We start from the raw sequence: 25,103 nt of genomic DNA, 5'->3' as shown, positions 1-25,103 counted from the left end.
GAACAGAAAATCATAGAGTACACAGCCTGTGTTTTTCCTTGGTACAGCACCCAGACCAGCATCATAGACATTGAAGAAGCTCACCAAAGCTCTATGATGGCAGTTGTATCAGACTCACTTGGGTTCTAACCAACCTTCTTTTGGTTTTACATCTGATTTCAGAAGGGATAGAGTGGACATTTGTGTGAATCAGATGCACTTTGAGGTAGCCACCTCTTCATGAGAGAATACTCAACAATGGATGAGCATAGAGCCCACCACTCCTTTTTATAGCTCATCACTCAAAGGCACCAACCATAGGACTAAAATGCTGACACTGACTCAGAAATTTCATTGTCCCACAACATCTCTCCTTTATTTGGTCAACTTCTATCGTGATATCTCTGTGTCTATAAATGTTGCTACTAGGAGCTTATAGCTAGATTCTTATCCAGAGAAGAGTCTCTGGGGACAAAAACGCACATGGGTTATTTATATTTCCCCAGGTACGGACCACAGTGAATGACTGACATTTACAGTGGTACCCAGCATTTTTCTTCAGACGGGGCTTGTCTAAGGCACCAAATCAAGCTCCAGGGTGTCCCACTCAATCAGTGGGCTGCAGCATGTCATTGTGCATCTTGGTTCCTGCTTTGCCTGGCTCCCTCACTTGTTTCTCTTAACAGATCTCCCACACATCTGCCTCTGGGGACTCCAGCTTCAGACAAGACCCATGTTTTATGATTCTGAGTCCAGTGATCCCTTCACTACAGAATTCTGCCTGACCAAAGAAAGGCAGACAACACTTGATTCTAGTCCTGCCCCCTCCAGAGCTCATCATTAAACCACAATTGTCATTGTGATGACATTAAGAGATAGGACCTTTGGGGATGATTACATCATGAAGAATCTGCCCACAGGATGGATTAATGCCATTTCAGGGGAGTTACCACAAGAGCGGGTCCTGGTAAAAGAATGAGTGTAGCCCAACATCCTCCGTCTCAGGCATGCTCACTTGCCCTTCTGACCTGTTACGACAAGGCCCAAAGGTTCCCAAGACGCTAGAATCCTAATCACAATCTTATTTCCCAGCCTTCAAAACTGTTAGCCAAATTAGTGTTAATAACATCCCTAAGCTGCGGTATTGTTAGAACAGCAATTCATGGACCAACACAAGTCCCTCACCTGACATGATGCTATGACCCATGTGAGAGAATTTTCCTGACACAGAAAAAAATCCCATGAACTTATTTGCCACCCTATCTAAATAAGGTCCGCCTCAAATAAGGACAGAGATGTCATGCAATTATGTACAAATGTTTAAGCATTTCAATTAATATATTATAGTACCATTGCTTTATACCATATTAGATCCCTCCCTAATTATGAATGTTATATAAATCCAAGTTAGACAATAGAGAACATCATTGGTCCATGTAATTAACATGTCTTGTTTTATAGTAGAATATAAAATAATTTATCACCTTATTGATATGCTGGTGACATTATTATAAAATAATAGCTATCATTTCTTCTTCTTTGAGGTCTTAAATGTGGTAAATGTCCTAAACTCTGATTTTACAAACTTAAACTTTCAAAAATTCTTCAAGAGACCCATTTAGCCCATTGGAAATCATCGCAGGAAACAGTATCTATACTAGTCCAGGTTTAATTGGAGCATCAGGAACCACTTTGTAAAGCTGAAACAGAGAGTTTAATAGCATAGAATAGGTGGCAATGGAGGAGCTGGTGAGATGCCAAAGAGAAAGGCCGGCCAGAGAACAGCATCAGCAGGAAGCCACCGATGTTATGGCCAATACACACGTTAGGGTTAAAACAGCAAGGCCCGGAACACCAAGGAAAGTAAATAAGAAGCAGGCTATGAGGCAGCCAAGCTAACCAGGAAATTGAAAGGATGGGGCTATGTAAAAATCAGCAACCAGTCTTAGCGGGCTCCAACTCACACCCATTCATCATCCCTTGCAGATGAACCTGAAGCTCTGTTGCCTTATACGCTCTTCTGACACATCAAATTACAGCAGATTTATTGTGGGTAATGACAGTGTCTATAAAAGCTTCCACTTTTCCAGTAGAGACCCTGTAGATAAGGAGCTAGATGGGGGAAACCAAGACAAACTGCAGCTACAACTTGGTAGCTGTGCCTGCGAACCTCAGAATGCCCCTTCATGCTTAAAGTCTTTGAAACGGCAGTTATGGTATAGTTCCCACTACACCATAAATGGAGTCTCCAGGGTTTCCTACACATGAGCAAGAACTCAGGGTAGGCACCCTCACCAGACATGATGTCATCATTTTATCACTTGTACATCCCTCCCCTTCTATTGGGATCTTGACAGGATATGCCCTGAAAGAAAGATCCTGCCAATCTTATCCCCAAAGGGGTGAGGAAGGGGACACCTGGGCCTTCCCCATCCTCCATCCTCCCGGTACTTCAAGTATCTCCTTCATGAATCAACCTGGCAGGGAGAAGTTGAGGAATCCACTCTGCCAGGTTTGATCTCTACCACCACACGGAGCACAACAGAGGAGGTAGGTAAGGGAGGTGCCTGCAGGCACATCACACTGCCACCTGCAGGGTGACACAGCACAGCTGTGGTCAAGAACCTCAGACACAATCAAAGCCCCACCCGAGAAGCAGCACGTGGAGATCAGGGCCCGGAATCTTAACACCAGCGAGCAAGACAAAGGGGAAAGTGGCCTTTGATTTTGCAGCTAATGAAATTATAAATCAAAACCATGGGGCAAGCCTTTGTACCCAGGCTTGCAACTGTGCTCACAGGGCCACAGAGCCTATGCCGCATCACCCCTGTTGGCTTTGGTGACAGTGTGAGCCGCTTTGCCTAAAGGAACACAGAGACTTCCCAACAAGCAGAAGGACACTGTACCCTGCTTTGGTTGCTGCTACAGTCACCCAGCCTTCCAGCGTTTCTGTAAAATGTAAATTCTGCCGTCCATCATCTGGGGTAGGCTGAATTATAGATTACTAAATTTAAAATAAAAAGTTTTTACATTTTTGGCATAAGAAATACAATTGGAACACTAGGTACTATAATTAATGCTTGCAATGATACTCCTCATTAAAACAAGCTGGATTCAAACATAAATCTTTGAAGTGAAAAATTAAGCTTAGTTAAGAAGTCTATTGTGCAAATTAAACACAGTGTAGCAAGTCCAATAATTTCTGTAAGTTATTCATTTTCAATGTTTTGTTTCATAGATGATATAATCAGAACATGAAGTGTAATTAAAAACTGTGAAATGTATGTCAGGATTTGCAAAGAGCAGAAAAGTGGGGAAAAAATTTTTTTTACTCATGGTCCTGCTAGCATATTTATGTTCTAGCCATAAATCATTTATTTTGAGGCCCAAATGGGCTAAGCCCTATGCTGGAAAATGGACTATCTCAATTTGATGGTAACCCTAAATCAAGTTCACAGATCTTAGCCTGGGAGCCCGGAGAAAGATAAAGAGAAATGGTACATTTATTACCCTCATCCTGCAGTGACATGGCAATCTGCATCCAAAGAAAGCCCCCACATCCTATGGGGCTATAACCCCATATATAACGTTCTACAACCCACCATCTGGGCTTCCGGTAGGGTTTCCCAGCCCCAATCAGAATCACATTTCACATGCTCCATGAATGACGTAAGAGAAGCAGATCCCTGCAGAGTAAGAACTAGAGCTCTCTGAGGAATATCCCGCCCCCTCCTCTCTTTAGGTCTTCAGCGTTATCCTTCGGAAGGTTTTAATCAATGAAAATGAGCCTTCTGAGAGCAGAAGTTGCAATCCCAACGTGGTTTCCAGAGACCAGAACTCATGTCACATAATTTAGAGCCCATAAGTCTAACTACCTGATAGCCATCCACACATATTTCAGTATCAGGGGGCTGCAATCAGACGAACGCCATCTATTCCCATTATCAAGCCCCCCACCTCCACCAAGCACCTCTTCCACACTCAGTGAGTATCTTCACACTGTCTTCTATGTCGCAAGTGTCTGTCTATAAAATCCCCCAATAAAGTAGGCAGACATGTTTGCCGCACACAGCTAACATAAGTGGACCCATCGTTCCCCTCTGCCCTTGCTCAAGTTCTTACCCTCTGATCCCACCCTGCAGGCCTGGAAGGACGGACAGATAATGACGCCCTTGGACAGTTGGCTGAGGAACCCCAGCCAACAGGGCTCTTTACTGTTTCATGAAGCATCGCACAGGGAAAGTGCGGCTGCCACTGACGACTCTACATTAAAGAGTAATGATGGCCGCAGAGGCAGAGTGGCCGGGAAGAGAGGGAAAGGCAGTGGGAGAGCGAGGGGAAGGAAAGGAAAACATATCAACTCAGAGTGCAAGGAGGGAATCCGGAACGAGACCCCCGGGCTTGCTTCGGCTGCAATAAACACCTCGGGCTGTCTCTATTAAGATAAAGCTGTCAATTAAAACTAACTGTAAATTCTGATAAAACATATGGGTGTTTAGGTCAGAACAGGGGTGCACACTGAGCCAGGGAGCTAGAAAAGCAGGTTGGAGCTACCTCCACACACTCATTTCAATTCAGTGCCCGTAGGTGGAGGCTTGCTCTTGCTCCCATTTGGGGCTTGAGTTTCTGCTGAAGCAAGCTCAGGCTCATTGATCTTATCTCATCTGTTCAGGGTCATCAGGGCTCTGTCTTTGGGTCTCTAGGAACTCAGTTCTCACTCCCTGCGTCTCCTTCCAGGCTTCATCCCTCTCTGTGACAGCGGTTTGGACAAAAACGTCTAATATATAGACACTTATTAATTAACTAATAATGGGGAATCTTCCTCAGTATGCTGTGAATATGCTTCATTATCATTTGTTAGTAAAGAAGCTGTTTTGGTCTATGGCAGGATAGAATATAGCCAGGCTGGGAGACATACATAGAGAGAATAGGCAAAGTCAAAGAGATGCCACGTAACTGCCGAAGAAGGACACCCAGAACTTTTCAGGTGAGCCACAGCTTCGTGATGATACACAGATTAACAGAAATGGGTTAATTTAAGATATAAAAGTTAGCCAGGAATACGCTTGAGCCATTGGTCAAACAGTGTTGTAATTAATATAGTTTCCATGTGATTATTTGGGTCTGAGTGGCAGGGAAACAAAAGCACAGTCTCCGTTTACATTTAGTACCCTTGAGTCTTTCTATGTGTGTCTTGTTCTGGTCCTGAACTACCCCTAACCCAACAAGCACCACCAGGATAGTGTTAGAGGCTGGAGCGCCCATTCAAGACTCCAGCCACTTGGTCCCTGGCTCTGTTTGTCATTGTCATCTGTACCCTTATATTTACTGAACATCTTTACATCTCAGTTTTCTTTGCCATGAAATGGGAAAGGGTGGGAAAAATAATCACCACTGCCAGATGACTTCCGGTGACAGTTTTGGGGATAGCTATACCTTTCATGCCTTCCTTCCTCACAGTTCCTCAGACATACCTTAGATGCATAAAGACAGAATCATGGCGAAGATTCCAGACCACAGGTTCAGATCTTACAGAATCTTAGCATTTTCAGTTTAAGGTACCCAGATATCCCCTGCCTTGCTCCCTTTGTGGATTTCCTTCTCCCTTCTATTTTCTGTCTCCAGCTTGTCTTGTGACTGAGTTGTCGATGTATGAAACTATGTTTTAGCTTGAAAAACCAGTGATTAGAACGACATCTGAACTTGAACAAATGCTGCTATATTAGGAAGCCAGAATATTCATGTCTAGACTCCTGCCCTTAATTTCATCTTAAAAGAAAATTACTCTTAGCTTAAAAATAAATGCAGAACAGCCATTTGATAAACCTGGGGTGGGGTTGGTCTATGATGGCTAATATGCATTGCTAACTTGGCAGGGTCCTCTAGGGAACAAACCTCTGGGAATCTCTGTGAGGGAGTTCCTACTCCGGGTTATAGCTGAGATGAGAAGACCCACACTAAGTGCAAGTAGTCCCATTCCGTGGACTGGGAAGCAGGACCTCATTCAAAGGAGAAAGTGAGCCAAGTGCCAACATCCATCGCTCTGTATCCTGACTGTGTATACAATGAGAGCAGCCACCTCACAGCTCGGCCGCCAAGCTTCCCTCACAAAGATGGAGCAACGGTGAGCCATGAGAAACCCTTCCTTCCTGCCTTAAGTTGCTTTTCAAGTATCTTGTTGCAGCAATAAAAAAAAGCAACTAACAAATCTCTCCCAGGAATTGTGATGCTGTGTGGAACACAATTACCAACTACAAAAGGCTCAAATATCACAATATATCAGAAGAAAGTTTAATCCCCAAATTATTCATATATATTCATATATTCATAAATAAGCTATTGGTTGAAGCCAAAGATGTTTCAAACTAAATATTAGCTCCCAGTTGATGAATTTGCTAAGACTAAGTCTGTGAGACACCTCTTCACTACATACATATAATTGTTTTTTTAAACTTCTTAAAAAATATTCATTTATTTATTTGTATGAGTGTTTTACTTGCATATATGTCTGTGAACCACAAGCATGCCTGGTGCCTTGGAGGTCAAAAAGGGCTTTGGATCTCTGGGAACTTTGAGATGCTGGAAATCAATATATAAAAAACATTGTCCTTTCTAGAAAAATAATAGTGGAAATAGCAACCTCGCCTAGCATCTGCTGTTTTAAGCCTATAGAGATGACCTCCTGAGATGAACTCATTTCACTGTTTTTGGTACTGTTAATTCCAACTAGGTCCCCCAGAAAGCCACTGGGGCATCTTTTACAGGTTGTGGGGAAATAATACAGACTAAAGGCAACACCACAGACTCCGCTCTGGGGAGTCTAATCCCCTTCCCATCACCTGTCAAAACCTTCAAGGAGAATTGTCACTTCCCTGAAGCAGCAACTTTTAATTTCCCGTAAGCTAGAATCTGTCCTCAGGCCTTTGCAATGACACAAAAGGCTCAAACTACTCCTTCTGAAGTCTGCAACACAAATGACAGGATGGGAAGGAAGTCTTCCGTCTGGAAACCTCACCTTCGGTTTCCACTTCTTCACTGTCTAAATTAACAAACTCAAAAATATTAAACATCCAAGATACAAAGACCCTACACATATACTTAATTATTGTCAGTTAACGAATGTTATGTGGTGTTCATCTCTTCTAAGTTTCCAAGCAGAACATAATCCATTCTTGAGGCTTAATTCATGAACGTTTAGATGGCTGAGACCAAGGAAGCAATGTGTGAGAGACACTGGGTTTGTTATGTGGTGTTCATCTTTTCTAAGCTTCCAAGCAGAACATAATCCATTCTTGAGGCTTAATTCATGAACGTTTAGATGGCCGAGACCAAGGAAGCAATGTGTGAGAAACACTGAGTTTGGGTATTATATTTGAAGAAAATAGAAGCATGGAAAATGCAGTAGAGGCTCTGAATCATTTGTGGAAAATAATAAAGTTTGAAAAAAGAAAAAAGTTGAGATAGTAATTGTGCTCAAATGAGTTGGGAAGATAGGCCTACACAAAAACCTGTACATGGGTGTTTCTAGAAATCTTATTCATAACTGCCAAACCTTTAGACAATCAAGATAGTCTTCCAAACTAACAAACAGTGATACTCAAAGACAATGAAAAGTTTAAGATTAAAAGAGAAACATAAGGCAGGAGTGGTAGCGCCAAAACTAGACACGTCTATCATATTTCCTACCATACACAAAGAAGGGTCAGAACAAAGGAGGCCTAGCAGGAACATCATCGGAGCATGTGAGGCAGATACTAGGGACAGCAGGGATATGGCAAGTGTCAGGGATGCCACAGAGCACAGAGACTCAGGACGTCCTGTTATAGAAGGATCTGAACATACTGCCCCACCTCTAGCGATCAACTGTCAACTAAGACGGGCATGTCTGAGCACTGCGAGGTAACCAGAGATCCTCAGCAGTTCCTACCTATGCCCTACACCTGAAACAGTTACTGCTAGAAAAGCCAATCGCCCATCAAGGCCTGACCCCTTTCAGAGAGCTGCCACATTCCCACAGCACTGTGTTTCCTGGAGAAAGTGTCTATTCCGGGTCTTGTTCTCCTCTACCCACACTCCTGCGGCACAGGGGCATCTTCAGAAGCTACTCATCTGCAGTCTTGTGCAGCATGCACAAGCTACTGAGCCATGAAAAGATAGAGGAAATGCAATGCATATCACTAAAGGAAAGGGGCCAAGCCTTAGGAGTTCAGCTACATGGTCCTATATTGACTGGCAAGCAGACAGTAAAAGTCAACTGTTACCAAGTGTGGTGGTTTCAATGAGAATGGGCCCCATAGACTCACATGCTTGAATGCTTGGTTGCCAGTTAGTGGAACTATTTGAGAAGGATTAGGAGGCATGGCCTTCTTGAAATAGGTGGGACCATGTTGCAGCACTGATGGGGGAGGTTCTAAACCTTAGAGGTTCCAAAGCCCACACTAGGCCCTGTATCTCTCTGCTTGATCATTATATAGATCTTTCAGCACCAGGTCTGTAAGCAAGCCTTTTTTATTATTGGTTTTCAAGACAGAGTTTTAATGTGTATCCCTGGCTGTCCTGGAACTCATTCTGTAGCAGGCTGACCTCAATCTCAAAGATCTGCCTGCCTCTGCCTTGAGTGCTGTGATTAAGGACCAGTGCCACCACACCCAGATGAATGTTTCCTTTGATAAGAGTTGCCTTGGTCAAGTTGTCTCTTAAGACCCATAGAGCAGGGGAGGGAAGAGTAACACAATTAAAAACATTAAAAAATCTTTTTAACACCACCAACAAAAGAAGTTATGCCCTGTTTGCTAATGCCAGAATTCTACCTCTGCAATTCACTTTTATTGGCTTCTGCTACTTGTTAAAATGCAAATACCTCTGGGAGAGATTAGAGCTGGAGCCACACAATTCAAGTGTTATTTACTGGAATTGACTTGATTTGGAAAGATGATTCTGACAGAAGAAAGTATAGAGCAAACTCGAGATCATTGAAAAACAAACGATTTGTGAATGGACGGCTGGGGATGTTTAAACACTCTATTAACTCTAGCAAAGTAATTTTTCTTTTTGGTAAAATAGAATGAAACCACCAAAGGCTTTAATCCATGAAAGAAAGAAATGATACAATGGGCTTTATTAAAATTAACTTTTATGCTCTGCAAAGACACTGCCAAGAGAATATAAAAACAGGACATGGGAAGGAGGTTGTGGGATATTTGAAAACATATGTATCTGATGAGAGATTGAATAAATCAAATCAGATACCCAACAATCAAGCTAAAACTTGGGCAAAGGCTTTTAACAGACACATCACAATAAAGGATACATAGACGACAAAGAAGCACATGAGAAGATATTCCACATCATATACTGTGTCTTTTAATAAATTAAGCTGGCCTCAAGTTCAGAGAGTAAACTTACACTTACACTGATCAGCCTTACAGAGCAGGCAATGGTGACACACACCTTTAATCCCAGTAGCCACACTAGTTTGCCATAGAAACCAGGTGATAGTGGTGCACATCGTTATTCCCAGCACTAAGACAGCTCTCACACACAGTCTCATTCTGAGATTCTGGAAGCAGTATCGCCATTTTGAACGGAGGTAGAGGTAAGAGCCAGTGACTGGCTGTTTTGCTTTTCTGACCTTCAAGTTGAACCCCAATATCATGCTACAACATATCACCAGGGAAACAAAAATTGAAATAACAAGATGCCATACCCATTAAAATGATCAAAACCCAGTAGCAAGACTGTAGAGGAACAGGTGCACCCCCTGCTTCTAGGAATGCAGAAAGTGTAACCACTCTGAAAGAGAGTCCCCAGCTTGACTGCGGAGGTACAGTTGGAAAAGCGCCTGCTGCACAAGCATCCTGTGTGAGTTTGGATCCCTAGCACCCACATCAATGCTGTGCGTGGCAGCACGCCTGTCTGTGACCCTGATATTGGTGGTGGAGGGAGCAGGCAGATCCTAGAGCTCACTGGCCATCTACTCTGGCTCATCAATGAGCTCCAGGCTCTGGGAGAGACACTGGCTCAAAAATGAGTGGGTAGCACAGACCATCCCATCCAGTGTACACACGCGCGCACACACACACACACACACGCACAGGATGTGCACACACTCATGCACATTCACTCACATGCACACACACACACGAAAATATACATACACAGATAATACACACAAAACAACCCACTAAATTCATTTTAACTATATCACCCAGGAATCATATCCCTTGGTAATTTACCAAAAGAAGTTGAAATTTTCTGCTCAATATATAGGTAGAAATTTATAGCAGCTTTCTTCCTAACTGCCAAAATATTAGATGCAATCAGATATGCTAGCCCTCAACAATGAATGAATACACTTCAAGGCATCCAAACAGTGGAATATTACTCAGTACTAAAAAAAGAATGAGCTATTAAGCCAGGAAGGATGTATGAAGAAAACCTAAATATATATTTTTAAGTGAAAAAAGCAAATATGGAAATGTCACACACTATATGATTCCAACTATGGGACATTGTGTAAACGGGAACATGGTAAAGGGAGGTAAGGATCAGTGACCGCCAAGAGCAGAGAGAGCAATCAAATGCAAATCACGAGGCATTTTAAGACAGTGGAGTCATCAGCTTGATTGTATAATGATAGACATGGTGTGGGTCAGTTGTCTATATTCTGTCAATTATGTTTTAAATAAACACTTATTGGCCAGTAGCCAAGCAGGAAGTATGGGTGGGACAACCAGACAGGAAGTAGAGGCGGGCCAATGAGAAGAGGAGAATTCTGGGAAGAGGGAAGCTCCCTCTGCAGTCCTGTCCAGACACAGAAGAAGCAAGATGTGAGTCATGTGGCTAACACAGATAAGAATAATGGGCTAATATAAGTTGTAGGAGTTAATAAGAAGCCTGAGATACTAGGCCAATCAGGTTATAACTAATGTAGACCTCTGTGTGATTTCTTTGGGACTTAACGACTGCAGGAACCAGGCAGGACAGAAACCTCAGACAACATAGACACACCTCACTGCACACCCATCCAAACCTTCAGGATCTCCAAACACCCAGGGGAGCCCTAACAAAAGAGCTAGACTTTGGGGTGATCATTAAGTCTCAGTGTAGCTAGCCAATAGCAGATGTACCGTTAGTGAGGTGAGGATAGTGGAGAAGGCTATGCCCATGCAGAGGCAGAAGGTGTTATGGGAAGTCTCTGCCTCTGTTCAATTAATGTGAGCTTAAACCTGTTATTAACAGTTAAGTCTGATATTTAAAAACCAGAATGAAAATGGTGTAACTACTTAAAGTTTACAAAGCCAAAAGAACACTGATTCCATGTCATCGTCTTGTCTTGTTTGGGCTTGGGTTTCTGAGACAGGGTCTAACACAGTCCTGGCTGACCTTGAACTTACTATGTAAGCCAAAAATGCCCTTCAGCTCTTGACTCACCTGGCAGGTGCTGGGACACCAGGCCTGTGTCACTACATCTGCTTCTGTTTACTGCTATTATTACTATTAAATGTTAGATACTTAGGAATAGCAAGTGTGTTTAATAGGGAGACAGAGATTCTTTGATTGATCTCTGCCTCTCCCGCTGACATTAGCACTGAAATAACAGACGAAGTGCCCAGTTACATCATGTTACTACACTACATTACAACGAACAGCCAGGAGGGCAGGGTCCACATGCCAATGCTGAAGTTACCACCGACAACCACCATACTGTTTAATATAATCAGGTGCCCTATAAATAACAAATCAATGGGTAAACTCACTGATTTTCCCTGCTGGGTGAGAGCGGACGTGAAAGACTAACTCAGTGCCCAGACACGGCTCCTGATAAAATTCCGGTGTTCAGGACACCATTTGTCAAAGCGCAGCCTTAACTTCTCTCCAAAGGCCATGGAAGTGTGCTCGTTACTGGCTTGCTCCCCCTGGCTTGTTCAGCCTGCTTTCTTATAGAACCCAGGACCACCATTCCAGGCATAGCCCCACTCACAATGGGCTAGGACTGCCACACAGAGGAACCCTGTCTCAAATAATGATGATGATGATGATGATGATGATGATGATGATGATGATAAAAGAACCAACACATCTCTCTAGCCCTGAAACATTTCAAGGCTCTTGCTCCCATTTCAGTTTTACCACTGCGAAAGCAAAAGAAATGAAAATGAAAAAGGACTTTATCTCTAGGGACATCTCGGCCTTCCAAAAACAAATATCCCTGTACACCAGCAAGAATCGTTAGGTGTTCAATGAAGAAAAAAAAAGCACAAGAAAAAAACATACCTTTTGCTTTGTGCTTGACTTCAGGCCAACTTGGGAATGGCTTTTCGACTAGAGGACAAACGAGAAAAAAAATCTATGAAGAATGCACACAACTGTAGAATTTATGCTACAGCCCTTTCTTCTAGAAGGCGAAAGTTTTGAGTTAAAGCCCATTTCCTTAAGTTTCCATCAAAACCACCAGAAGTCCAGCAACACAGCCTAGACAGGGTTTTCCTCACTGAATGCCAGCCTGTGCAAGCCTAAGAGGCGACAAGGCGGAGCAAAGTTTGCGCTTGTCAATGCCTCGCTCACAGTTACCACCTCGCACACAGTTACCAGTTCAGCATCTTCTCCTGGAGGACGCCACAGAAACCACCAACTGTAACACATGAAGAAGGGTTCACTGCTGTGATGAGGCAAACGGAAAGAAGAGGGGGAATGAAAGCAAGCGGTGGCAGGGGGCAAGGCACAGGAAGGAGACAAAAGTTCTGAACATTAGAGGAAAAGAAAGCAGATGCATGCAATGAAGAGATGAACCAGTGTACCGCAAGGCTTCCAAGTACATTTCTAGAGGGCAGACGTTAAACTTTGCTCATAAAACGTGTCCGCAGTAGACGGAAGCAAAGTGCTTAGGGACCAAAGCTTGTATTTAAGGGCCTTTTCCTCAAGGTTGTTCACGAAGCTCTGTACTGACTGGGGACTAGTGAAAGAAAAGCAGGCATTGAACTGCACAAGAATATTTGCACCAGTAATGTTGCACGTTGTTTTCTCATAAAGGAAAAGCAAAAGTCAAACTTCCTGTATGAGACAGTGAATATATTTAGCCTCGAGGGTATGATGAATCGGTTAATTCAAAACCAAAGACTAGAGTAATGTCTTCCTAAGTCAGCAATCTCAATGCTTTTAGGCTTGGGTCACAAAGGGCTCTGTATCTATTTATATCTATTTATTTTTAGCAACTAGGACTGAGAATGTTTTCAATATATATTTATTAGTTTTAAGATATCAGTAACAGGCCCATCTTACACGACCTGGCATAAGTTTATAGATTTGGTGTTATGCTGGATATTGACGAGAAAGCGGCACTTAGGTTTGTAACTCCCTTTAACCTTTGCCATGAGTAGAGAGTAACTCCGATATTATATTTGCTTTCACATTTACCCTACTTTGTTCACAGCAGATAAACCAAGTCTTTTCTTACCCGGATATGCATCTGGAAAAAGAAAGGCATTTAAAATAATCATTTCAGACAATTTCAGATCTTCCTCCCTGATAATGAGTGACATTCACATAAGAAAGGAGAACAGTATCCATACAAGGAGAAAACCCCACATGAGGACCAGAGTGTCTATCTACAGCTCGGGAGCAATTCATCCTAAGGAAGCCAGACCTGATGACTGCCTGATATTGGATCTCCAGTCTCCAGAAGAGTCAGAAAATTCATTTCTATGGTTTACATCATCTGGCTGTTGCATCCTCTATGGCAGCTCCAGCAAACTAACATAGAGACCCCAACAAATCTACTCCCAAGAAGTCAGTGACCCTGAAGGCAGAGGCTCAACAAAGCCATGAGCAAAACTATGTTACCGTGACTTCCATCACCAGCCCTATGCATTCTACAACAGTGAACTCGGGTTAGTGATGCTCAGACTCCACGCTTTTTACAGACACTGTCCAGGGGCACAGCTTGTCATGTAACCTTCCCAAACCCAAGTCCAGAAATTCCAAATCAAGACACATTAGACACTTTTCGCCACTGAAAACACGTGTGCTAAACAACCTAATAGGAGGGAAGGGTGATTGTGGCTTGGGGTCTCAGAGGCTTCAGCCATGGTTGCTTGTCCTCATAGATTTGGGCTGGAAGCAAAGCCAACATCATAGCGGAGTCTGCATGGTAGGACGGAAAAGTCCACCTGCTCACAGTATGGGTGAGGAAATAAAGAGAGAGACGGGAGGAAGGAGAAGAGGGAGGGAAGGAGAGAGAAAGAGGAGAGAGAGAGAGATGATTATCATAAACAAATTATACACCACTTAAAGAAGCATGCCCAAAGAAACCTACATCTTCTAACTAGATCTCACTTCAAAGTTTGTGCCACGTTAAACAATAAGAATCCATCAGTGGAAGAATCCATTGATAAAGGAACAACCCACACAATCTGATGGGGGAGAGTCTTCTGTTTTGTGTTAATTTCATTGGTTAAATAAAGAGACCGCCCTGGCCCTTTAATAGGACAGAAAATTAGGAAGGCCGAGTAGACAGAACAGAATGCTGGGAGAAAGAAGCCGATTCAGAGAGTCGCCATGATTCTCCCACTCCATACAGACGCAGGTTAAGGTCTTCCCTGGTAAGCCATCTTGTGGGCTACACAGATTATTAGAAATGGGTTAGATCAATATTTAAGAGATAGCCAATAAGAGGCTGGAACTAATGGGCCAGGCAGTGTTTAAGAGAATACAGTTTCCGTGTAATTATTTTGGGTATAAAGCTAGCCGTGCGGAGCTGGGCGGGAACACAGCCCCGCCACTGGGATTACTACAGAGTGGCGCCCAATTATTTTGGGGCATAATCTAGCCATGCGGGCGGCCGGGTGCCAGGAACGTAGTCCTGCCGCACACATTACAACAACAATCCAATCACTTCCCAGAGGCCCCACCCCTGAACACTGTTCTGTTAGCTACCAAGCCTTCAGCACAGGAGCTTGTGAAGAGCATGCTGGTGTCTAAGATGGAGCAGGCATTTGAGAAGCTCAGCTGGTATGTGGCCTTATCATAATCTCGGAATCACATGTATAAGGGTGACAGCTGCTGAGAATGATGAGTGGGAAAATACTGGGAGCCGGTGCCATCGTCCCTCCCTTCTCTGTGAAGAACACAGACAAATGGACCTGCTCCTCTCCCTGTTAAATGCCTATTAACAACCCTACTTTGATCGGAGCCTGTGGGTGACCAGGAAGAGCGAAAGCAGGTGAACAGTTATCGAATGACTCCAGCTAGTCTAAAACAGACCTGCAATCTTTCCTAACAATGCCAACTGACAAATGCAAGCACAGAAATCCTATTTTTGCTTCCTTTTAGAAATTTTATTGTACTTCTTTATCATATTAAACACCATGAATCTATGAATAGGATCTTTGTGTATCACTCCTCATCATAATAGCTAAGACGACTTCAAGAAAAAAGTTTTCCATCATTGATAAGAAAGATTAAAAGCTGAGCTGCTTCTATGCTGGGGCTTGTTGCTGCTGCCCTTGTGCGATCCCATGGGGGAGGCTGGGGGTGAGAAGACCAGACGTGGAGGCAACGACACAGACTCCGAGAGAGCTCAGTGTAAAGACTATTGATTGTAAAAGAATCGGGGGTTTTATGGGGTTGGGGAAATTAAGCTGCCACAGGAACTTTTTTTGGTTGGTCCTTTTGAAACTAGCTCTCGCTGCTGGCATGTTGTGATTGGCTAGGAGTGCACCATTAGTTACTGTGCGTCTGGTCCACTGGCAGGTTGTTTTGGCCAATTTTGCGTATTCACTGTGACTTTGCCTGTGCTTGCTTGTGCTTGTGCTATTGCCCTGGCTCACTTCTTGAAAAAAGAATGCCATCTCCACTTGAGGTGAAATGAGTCTTGGGTCTCTCATGGTGAAAGATTGCTCTAGCTAGAATGATGTTGGGCTTAGTTAGACCACCCGAGCCACATACACTGGGCATCACAGTCCCCTTGAAGTGAGTTGGTAGCACTTGAAATTTTTCTTTTATAAATTAGACTTTATAGTTTATGTTTTTCTGTAAAAATAGTTTTGTAGGCTATACTACAAAGGCCCATTTGATGTCAAATATAACCAAGATGCTGTGAGATTGCCAAAAACATAAACTATCACAATATTAACAATTAAAGTAGAAAATAATAACATTTTCCCAGAAACTGTCATTTTTTTCATATATGGTATTTCTAACAATAGCATCTTCAGAAGGGCATACTTAATTTGAAGAGGATAGACTACAATGGAAATGCAGGCGTCCTGAATTTCAGGGTGCTGATTTACTGTTGATGTGTCTCCCACCTTTCCCACCTGAACGCCTTCATTTTCCTTTCTCAGGTCATCTCCAAATCACTGTGACCTTCAGCAGCCACACACAAAGTGACTTTAGACTCCTGCTGGAGAAGTGGAATCGGCAGAGAAAGCCATGGAGCCACTTCCCAGGCCCGCTCACTTCCATGGGCTCTCCGTGAGCCCAGGCTACCACCTACTGTCAGCCGGCTGTCTTAGTTCAGTCACTATTGCTATGATGAAACTCTATGACTGAAGCACCTTAGGGAGGAAAAGGGTTTATCTGGCTTACATTTCCACATGTCATAGTCCGTCGCTGAAGGAAGTTAACACAGGTACTCACACAGGGCAGGAACCAGAAGGCAGGAACTGATGCAGAGGCCATGACGTGTGCTTCTTCCTGGCTTGCTCAGCCTGCTTTGTTATGGAACCCGGGACCACCATGCCAGGGATGACCCCACCCACAATGGGTTGGGCCCTCCCCCATCAGTCACTAATGGAGAAAATGCTCTATAGGCCTGCCCACAGCCTGATCTTAAGGAGGTATTTTCACAATTGGTGTTCCCCCCTAGCGTGTATCAAACTGACATAAAACTAGTCTGTGTTTTTCTCAAACAGTTGAGTAAAAATTGGAAAAGATGGGACGGGAAAGAAAGATGTTAAACATGCTTACTGCACCTTCCAGCCGAGACTCTTGGAGGCATGTAACCCACACGCATGGCTGAAAGGCAGGGTAATTGATTACTGTGCAGGTTTTATGGACGAGAAGGCTGAGGAGAAGGTAGCTCAGTAATTTACAAAAACCCACACTTGCCCCAAAATGCTAGAACCAGATCCCAGCCAGCCTATCAAACCTAAAACCCTGGGGTCTGAAAACGCTGCACCAGCTATCTGAGGAAAGTTCCCCAAGGAAGAATTAGCTGAGCCCAGAGAACAAGAGGAGCTGCGCTGTGTGCAGAGCTGTCTCAAAGGAAGGACAGAAAGCGTCAGAGAAGAGGCGGTAGATTAGAACCTCACCACCAAGTTGGTCAAGTGAGAACCGAGCTGGCACCCATGGCCAAAGCTCTGAAAGTTTTCTCTGCCTTTAACACATGAATGGCAGCAGGGGAAGGGGAGCGGGGTGGCTTGGGGTGGAGCAGGGTGAAGGGAACTGCATTCGTGAGCCACACACAGCAGCGATGTTGATAAGTCAGGTGGGCCTAATTCAAACTTTGCCTAGAAATGGTTTTTTTTCGTAGACTTCAAGACATTTAAACAAAAACCAACCCACCTTTCAGGCTAACAGTGAAAACATGCACACATGCACACACACCATCCCCTACCCCCAGCCCCCACATGTGTGCACATAATCGAGAGGCAGCATAAAAAATTATAAATGAAACCAACAATAAAATTATAGTAAGCTGTTGCTGCTGCAGGATTCTGACACTAACTCTTACTGAGTGGTGTTAACTAAAGCAGCGAATTCTCTACTTCAGTGATCCAAACAGCAAGAAGTGAGTACGATTATGTTTTCCAAACTTTCTAATGGAAATGCGTGTTCTGATACCTATTTCTCCAATTAGGGTCAAGATCACTGCATGTGTGACTTCAACGGGAACCAAAAGGATATTAATTGACCTTTTTCAGCAAAGACCATTCGATTTCCCTGCCAAGGATCCTGACCGCTCGCTGAGACGACTCGAGCTCGTGAGCCCTCTGCTCTTTTAGCAGAATTGGGTAATGTTTCAGTTTGCTCTACCAACATTAGAGAATCCAATTTCAACCCCAAGATGAAACTGACAAAGGCGCATTCTTAAATGCAAGCTCTGGTCTACGTTCCCATAATTGAAAGCTGCAGGGTAATGTAATAGGGTCACCCTGCAAATACGACAATTACCTACTCACGGGCAGAGAAGACTGTTCTCTTATCAAGATATACTTTGAAGTGTCACCCTGTGTTCAGGGGCTGGACCAAAGACACCTCAGCTGATAGGACATTAACAAAGCCTCCCATTATACATGGCCTTCTGTTGCTTACTTTCTAAAACAGCACAGAAAGAAAATGGGTGAACGGAAAGTTCTAGAAATAAGCACTGGCTACCTAATGACTGTGGGTGGCTAACTCTGCAGAGAGCCTTGAAGAGCAATGGAAGAACATATTTCCTGACTTCTGGCTTTTGTTTATTTTTTCCAATCTCATCTTCTTTCAAAGAAATCACAAAGGCAATTGAACCCAAAAGATCAATGATGTTTTGAACTGAGATTATTTTATGATGCAAGACCATTCCCTGCTTGCCCAGAGGGAGACAGAGAGCAGATAGTCTCCAATAGATAGTGAAGAAGCCCTGCACCCTCTGTTTCAGAGCAGTGTCTGTGCAAATGACTGGGACAAACCTCTCCGTGGTCCCCCTGGGTGGCTTTCAGGCCCTTCTGGATGTCCTTTCTCAATTCTATTCTCTTCTGCACCTTTGGTCAGAAGCCAACTCAGAGCCCGGCTCTGTCAGCAGGTGGACAATGCTACCCTGGGGAGCAGCAGTGGGCTCATTTCCACCACTGACAGACAACTGTACCTCACAGCTCTGTGCCCAGCATCTGGTACTTGCGTTGTATCCTTCCATCCATTGGGGTACATCAGGGTAGAGGAAGAGATTCAGGGCTGACCCGGGATCTAGAAAACCAACAAGGGATGGAGGGGCAGCCCAGGATATCAATGGTGGGAAGTTTCCCATGGACAGGGAGAATGGTAATGTAGATAAGGGCTAGAGACACAGTAGTAGCCAGAATGCAACCCAGTGGGCAAGGAGTCAAAGCAGGCTGCCTCTTTTCACCTGCCCGTCACCTACTGCCGCTGTCAATCATCCAGAATGCTATGGCAGGCAGAGGGCCAGGGACTCAGGCACGGTCCTTCATAGTCTGAACAGCTTTCGGCTTATGCCAGCTTTAACTCATCTTTTTATGTTCTATTTTGTGATTTATAACCTGGTACCACCGTTTATTTTGAAGGTGAACTGTCACAGATGTGGCCAGTGAGAGGCCCTCAGACTGTTTTTAGGTCCATTTGACTCAACCCCGTCTTTCTTTGGTCCCTTTCCTACTTCTCTGCAGGACATTTTCAGATCATCTTGTGGCTTCCCAGCCCCAACCTTTCTTTACTCAACCATTTCTCCAAAGTTTCTGCATTCCTTTGAGTCAAGAATGGTCCCTAAAAACATGCATCAAGAGAAAGCAATCTCCACGAAGAAGGCAGACATTTGCATTTCACATTTTTTCCCTATCCATCTATCCACCTCCACCCATCTAGAAACTCATGAATTCATACGAATACCTCAAATTCCAATCCAATACCACACAGTTGATTTGAGTTTCCTCTTCCATATCTGTAACCTGTTCCTCTTTGAAAATTATGTCTTCCCTCATCCTTAAAACAGTTACTCATATAACCAATATCCATCCCTATTGCCACTCCCATTCTCTCCGGAACTCTCTGCAAACCCTTCCTGGTTCTGACGCCTCCCACAGAACTCTCTGGTCATATGGACACAGCATCCCCATCCTCCCCAAGATGAAATTCCCCTACTGTGCTCACAGACCCTCTTCACCTCACTCAATGCTACATCCCAACACATTCATCTTCATGGACATTTTTCTCATCCTTTATGGCTACCTACAACCCATACTGGGCTGCCATTCCGTTACAGTGCACTTTCCTCTGAGATTGAAACACTCCACCCTTCAGGGACACTCATTAAGACAGGAAGTAAACAATTTAAAACAGCTTCAGGAAGTTCCTGAAACTGAACAGATTCACCAGTCCCCTCCCTCCCCAAGAGTATATAATCAGAAAGACTGCTGGGAATGACTCTCTAAGGAGCCTGTGCAAAGGAAACTCAGACAAGCCCAGCTGCCTGGAAGAAGCAGAGACCAGCCAAACTGCCTAGAAGGCCAGCTGGGATACCTGAATGGCTCAGGTCAAACCTGCTAAGCTGCCTACAGGCTGCACAGTGTGGTCCATATTTTGAGCTTTTGTGAGCGGTCACCCATGCCCTGATGGATGAACTTCGATAATGCAGCTGTCTTTAAGTCGTTTCCGCTCCTGTGAGTAACCCCTTCACCAATAAAACCCATTGGTTTCCAATTTAGACTTTCGTTATATTCATTTCTTGGTCTGTTGAGGAATCACTTGCTAGGTTGGGAAGGTGTGTGTGTGTGTGTGTGTGTGTGTGTGTGTGTGTGTGTTGTGTCCCCAGGAAAAGTCTGTCATATAACCCCCTCAGCTGAATACTGGTCCTTCCTCATCTCCCTTGGCACAGCCCTTCTACAGACGCATTGCTCATCCTACCTATTGCTCTGACATCCTGCATCAGAAGACCTCACTCAGTAATGCCCACCTCACCCCACATGGACTACAACACCTTGTGCTAGACCATCATTGCCTCAGTAGCAGCCCTCCTCCAGGGCACTCCTAGCTTGCTCAGCGCCACACACTGTGTCTGGGGTGGTACTGTTCGGGAAGGGGGAAAAGAAAGAAGGAAAGGAACTGGAAAGTTCCACACAGGAAAGTAAGCCTGACAGGATATAACCTGGAGGGCATCCATGGCCATACCACGTCTGTCATCAGGATCTGAATAAGCTGATGCCAATGCAGCTGGATGCAGAGTCCGAGAGCTGCTGGAGGCAGAGCTGCACATTTGAATGCTGTAATCCGGCCCTGCCAAGGCAGACATGCATTATGGAAAGCTATGATAAAATTCTGCGCTCAAGCCAGTTCCACTTGGGATTTCTGTCACTGACACTAGGCAAATCTTAATGGAGTCTTTCTCGTCATTAATGTGATTCTCACTCTGTGCCATAATGCTAATAATTGGATTGCCTGCAATAGACCCAATGCTAAGAACCTATCAAGTATTTCAAATCAGATAATGGGATTTTCATCTTAATGATGAAACTCCCCCGCCATGTTATAAGCACACAGCTTGCAGTTACTGCTTCTGTGTTCCTTGCAACAACACCTGTCACCTCATTGTATGCTGTCTTTGGTGACTTTGCCATGAAGTCACACCCTGCTTTCTGGAGACCCCACTCAGAACTGAGGTCAAGTCATTCCATATGAACTAGTGGCCGGGACCCTAGGCTGAGCTCTTAGAACAATCAAATGCACCCTGTCTGCCTAGACTCGTAAACTTTTATATCATCTCCTGATGTTGGTGAAAAAGCAAAATCACATTTGTCTAACCCATTAGACAAAGAAAGCAAAGCTGAGAGACGCCCCTGGCTCACCTGAAAGCACACACACACAGTCAGTATCTCTGCCTGGGTTTGAATTCGGCCAGCTTGTCTTCAAAGATGCCCATCCTTCTCTCTTCTTCTAGATAATCTCTGATTTAATAAAAGTAATAATAATTCTAGTGAAATACATCAAACATGAGCATCAGCATCTGAGCCATTTTGAGAGCTACAGTAGTGTTAAGTGTGTTACATGGCTGCACAGCCTTCAGAGCCTTTCTCTCTTCTGCTGGGATTCCACAGTTAGTTAACCCCCTATGTACCTTTCCCTTCAGTCTCTGGTACCCTCCACGCCACATCCTATCTCTGCACTTCTGAAGGCTCTGGGAGGTTCGTATAAGTGGAATACTGCAGCATTCGCCATTTTCTAACTGGCTATGCCATTTATCATAACAGCCTCAAGGTTTTTCTGTAGTGTGCCATGTGTCAAAACACCCTTTCCTGCCTCAGTGGGTCACCCAGGTGAGCACCATTGCCTTCTAGATTCTCTTCCTCTCTAAGCAGGATATCCAACTGCACACACAGAACACACCTCATCCCTCCATTTATCTGGCCACAAGCAGAACAGTCGCTTCGGGAAGTTGCCCCTCTTTGCCACTACCTTAGGCAGCTTCCATTTCCCTTGCTGCCTGCTCTCTCTATTCACAGCTTCTATTCTTCCTGGACTGCTCCTGGGCCTCATTTGGAGCTGTGGTGCTGACCAGCCTTTTAGTGCTTTCCGGTAGAGCTGACCACTCCTCCCAGATGGCGGGAAGCGCGGGCCTGAGCCCTAGTCTCCAGGTCCTCACTGTCTCTGTGGACCGCCTCCTTTACTCCTTCACAGCGGCCCTACCACAAGCCATGTCAGCTACAAAGAGAAGAGTTTTGAAGGAGTGAACCTCCCAGCAGACAAATTACTGGGGAGAAGACTCCTTCCCATCTCCTTAAAACATCGCTCTCAGCCACGTGGCTGACTAAAGCTAGGAAGCTCTCGTTGCTATTAATAGCTCCATAGTGCAGAGGGGAAGAAGGCATTCTCAAAATGAAACACTGATGAGCTCGGCTCACGGATACAGGCAAGACAAACGACTATGATGTATTCTGCATTCCTGTATCACTAAGGTGAATTCGTGGGAATTGAAGACTGAGCACTCCGTGATAGCAAAGCAACAACGAGAATGTTACTAGAAACGAGATAGTCTCGTCTGAGAATCTCCAAATCAAGGGTAATGCCTTAGAATTCTTCTATACTGCTTTCTGAAGATGTGTAATGAACATTTATTCATCTTTCCAAGCAACATTTCTACAGTTTTACTCTGAAACAGGCTTGGGCTGTATTAAGAGGTGTCTTGGAGAACCAGGCAGACCCAGCTCAGGAAGCTACAGGAGCCAGCCGAGACTACAAGGCTTGAGTCCACCAATCCCTGTAGGAGGCAGAAGGAAAGAGATGAAATGGAAGGGTTTCTTTCCTAGCTCTTGGCTCTCCATGACCATTCTAGCCAGAGAAAGGACACGAAGCCTAGGAAGCCACCATTTTATATGCCGCCACAGGAAGAGAATGATCGTGATTGCTCGGAGATCACTTAGAACACTCTCAGCCTCTGTCCTTGGAAGGGCTTTATTGTCAACTCTTTTGATTCTGAGAGCTCACCCTTCCCCCATGCTTTCTGTCCAGGAACACATGGAACACAGCCGTGAAGTGTAAAAGAGATGCTCGATGGTCTTCAAGGCTTTTGTAGCTTCTCCGTCCAGGGTTCAGAGAACATGCCCAGAGACTCCCACAGCACAGCATATTAAAGGGTCCACATATCCACTCCTGCATCCGCATCCGCTACCCAGTCGTGACAGACCCACCGTGGACCAGGCACCGTGAGCACATGGCGCCGGACAGGACCAGGAGGTTGCTGTCAATCATCAGGCACACTGAAGCAGAGCAACAATCCTTTTAGACCCCAAGCCCATAAAAGTCTGCCTCTGCTGGAGTCTGAGAAAACTTCAGGTTAGGTCCTTTGTGGTTTAATTTTTATGTTTAATTATGTAATCCATTTGGTGTTGATGTTGCTAGCTGGTGTAAATGGATTTTCCGCCCAAATCGCTAACAAGTCCTTCCTACAGAATTGATAGGAGCAGCAGCCTTTGCCGCTGCTTGGCATGCTCTCTGGGATCCCGTAATTAACTTTTTATGTGAGGTGCCATTGTTCTTTAAAAAATATTTCCTTGTGCCTTTTCTTTGAGGCTAATCTAGTTTTTTTTTTTCCCTGCCATCCTTGGAAAGGGGGAGGGAAGGCTATATTAAGCCTTTTTACAAGGGAGACTACCAATAAGATGAGACGGTCACAAACATTTGCAGCGTTTATGGTACCCCACAAGAGGAAACAGGCAGACACCTGCAACAATAAATGAATTACATATTTTCCAATTTATGGCTGAGCACCGAAACATTTTAACGATCACAGTTTTTCATGGTTTAAGATCTAATAGGGAGAGCATCTCGCAACAGGCTTTCAAAATTGCCTTTGTAAATGCTTGACTATTCCTGCAGATTAACTACTTGTCCCGACCAGATTGTAATTACTACTGTACTGGCTCCATGAATTAGTGTGGGGGAAATCCGTACTTATCTAATCTTCTCGTCTGGGAGTTACTCACTTTCAGTGAATTTGGATCATTATGCTTCTCAAGGTCACCCTTCAATTCCCAAACCCCAGCCTCACTTACTCTGTGAATAGACTTACTTACTCCCAAGGAAGACTGGGTCTATAGGCAGTGAACACTGTCCAGAGATGGGAAACAAATTTAAATGAGCATATTTTCAAGGATTTTTTGTCTGTATTCTATCTGGATTCTAAGAATGATTTTAAGTCCCCGAAAGCCTGTGCCTTCTGCACCACCCATGTGGCATAGCCTTTAAATTAAACTGCACTTATGAAGCCCCAATGAGCTCTTTGGATTAAATACTAAATTTAAGTTCTAAAAACTCTCGTCAGTGCAGAGGGTACCCAGAGGGACATTCACACTCTCTAGTTCCTTATGCTGCCTCCCCATCTGGGCTAGACCCTGTTTCATTAAAATTTCTATTAGTGTGATTCAGTTATGATTAAATATTCTTCATACTTTTTAAAAGAAGAGCAGAATACAGCTAGCTCTTGATGGCCTGTGTCAACTGGGAACATAGATTAAGAGAACAGGTAAAATCCACAAGCAATCCAGAACCTTCACTTCAGCTGAGCTCCTTCAACAAGCCTTTTCTGAGAGCAGTTAACACATATTCTGCTTGCTAAGAGTCCCTTTTGGAAAGGGTCAGCTGTGAGTTTTGGGAGGTAGCTACCTGCTACTCTGTACGCCCAGAACCCTTCCTGTGTCTTTGTTCTGTAGCCTACGCATAGACACTTCTTAAACCCTCAGCACATCTGCCTTTTATAGGGCCATTTTGTAGGTCCTGACCCTGCTGGTTTCCGAATGTCTGCCTTTGCCCTCCATCTTCGCCATCCCTAAGACTCCTCTACTTATCTAATAAGACAATTTTTGGATACCATTTATGTTCTATTATTAGACAGGACATATTTTTCAAAAGAAAATTTAAGA

General features: G+C 44.2%; 1 protein-coding gene across 4 annotated transcripts in view; it reads right to left on the bottom strand.

Annotated features, from left to right (window-relative positions):
* Rasgef1b (RasGEF domain family member 1B) overlaps positions 1-25,103 on the bottom strand; it is a 492,122-nt gene that overhangs the window by 386,763 nt on the left and 80,256 nt on the right. For 2 of the 4 annotated variants that reach the window (XM_075942478.1, XM_075942477.1), the window contains exon 2: positions 12,256-12,303. The exons of the other annotated variants lie outside the window; for them this stretch is intronic. In XM_075942478.1, the coding sequence (XP_075798593.1) occupies positions 12,256-12,303 (48 nt within the window). The remainder of the gene's footprint in view (positions 1-12,255; positions 12,304-25,103) is intronic. 4 annotated transcript variants of the gene reach the window in all.

The sequence above is a fragment of the Microtus pennsylvanicus genome, chromosome 12, assembly GCF_037038515.1.
Source record: "Microtus pennsylvanicus isolate mMicPen1 chromosome 12, mMicPen1.hap1, whole genome shotgun sequence".
Lineage (NCBI taxonomy): Eukaryota > Metazoa > Chordata > Mammalia > Rodentia > Cricetidae > Microtus > Microtus pennsylvanicus.
The sequence above is the reverse complement of the archived record's forward strand: the minus strand, read 5'-3'. Positions and strand labels throughout refer to the sequence as shown.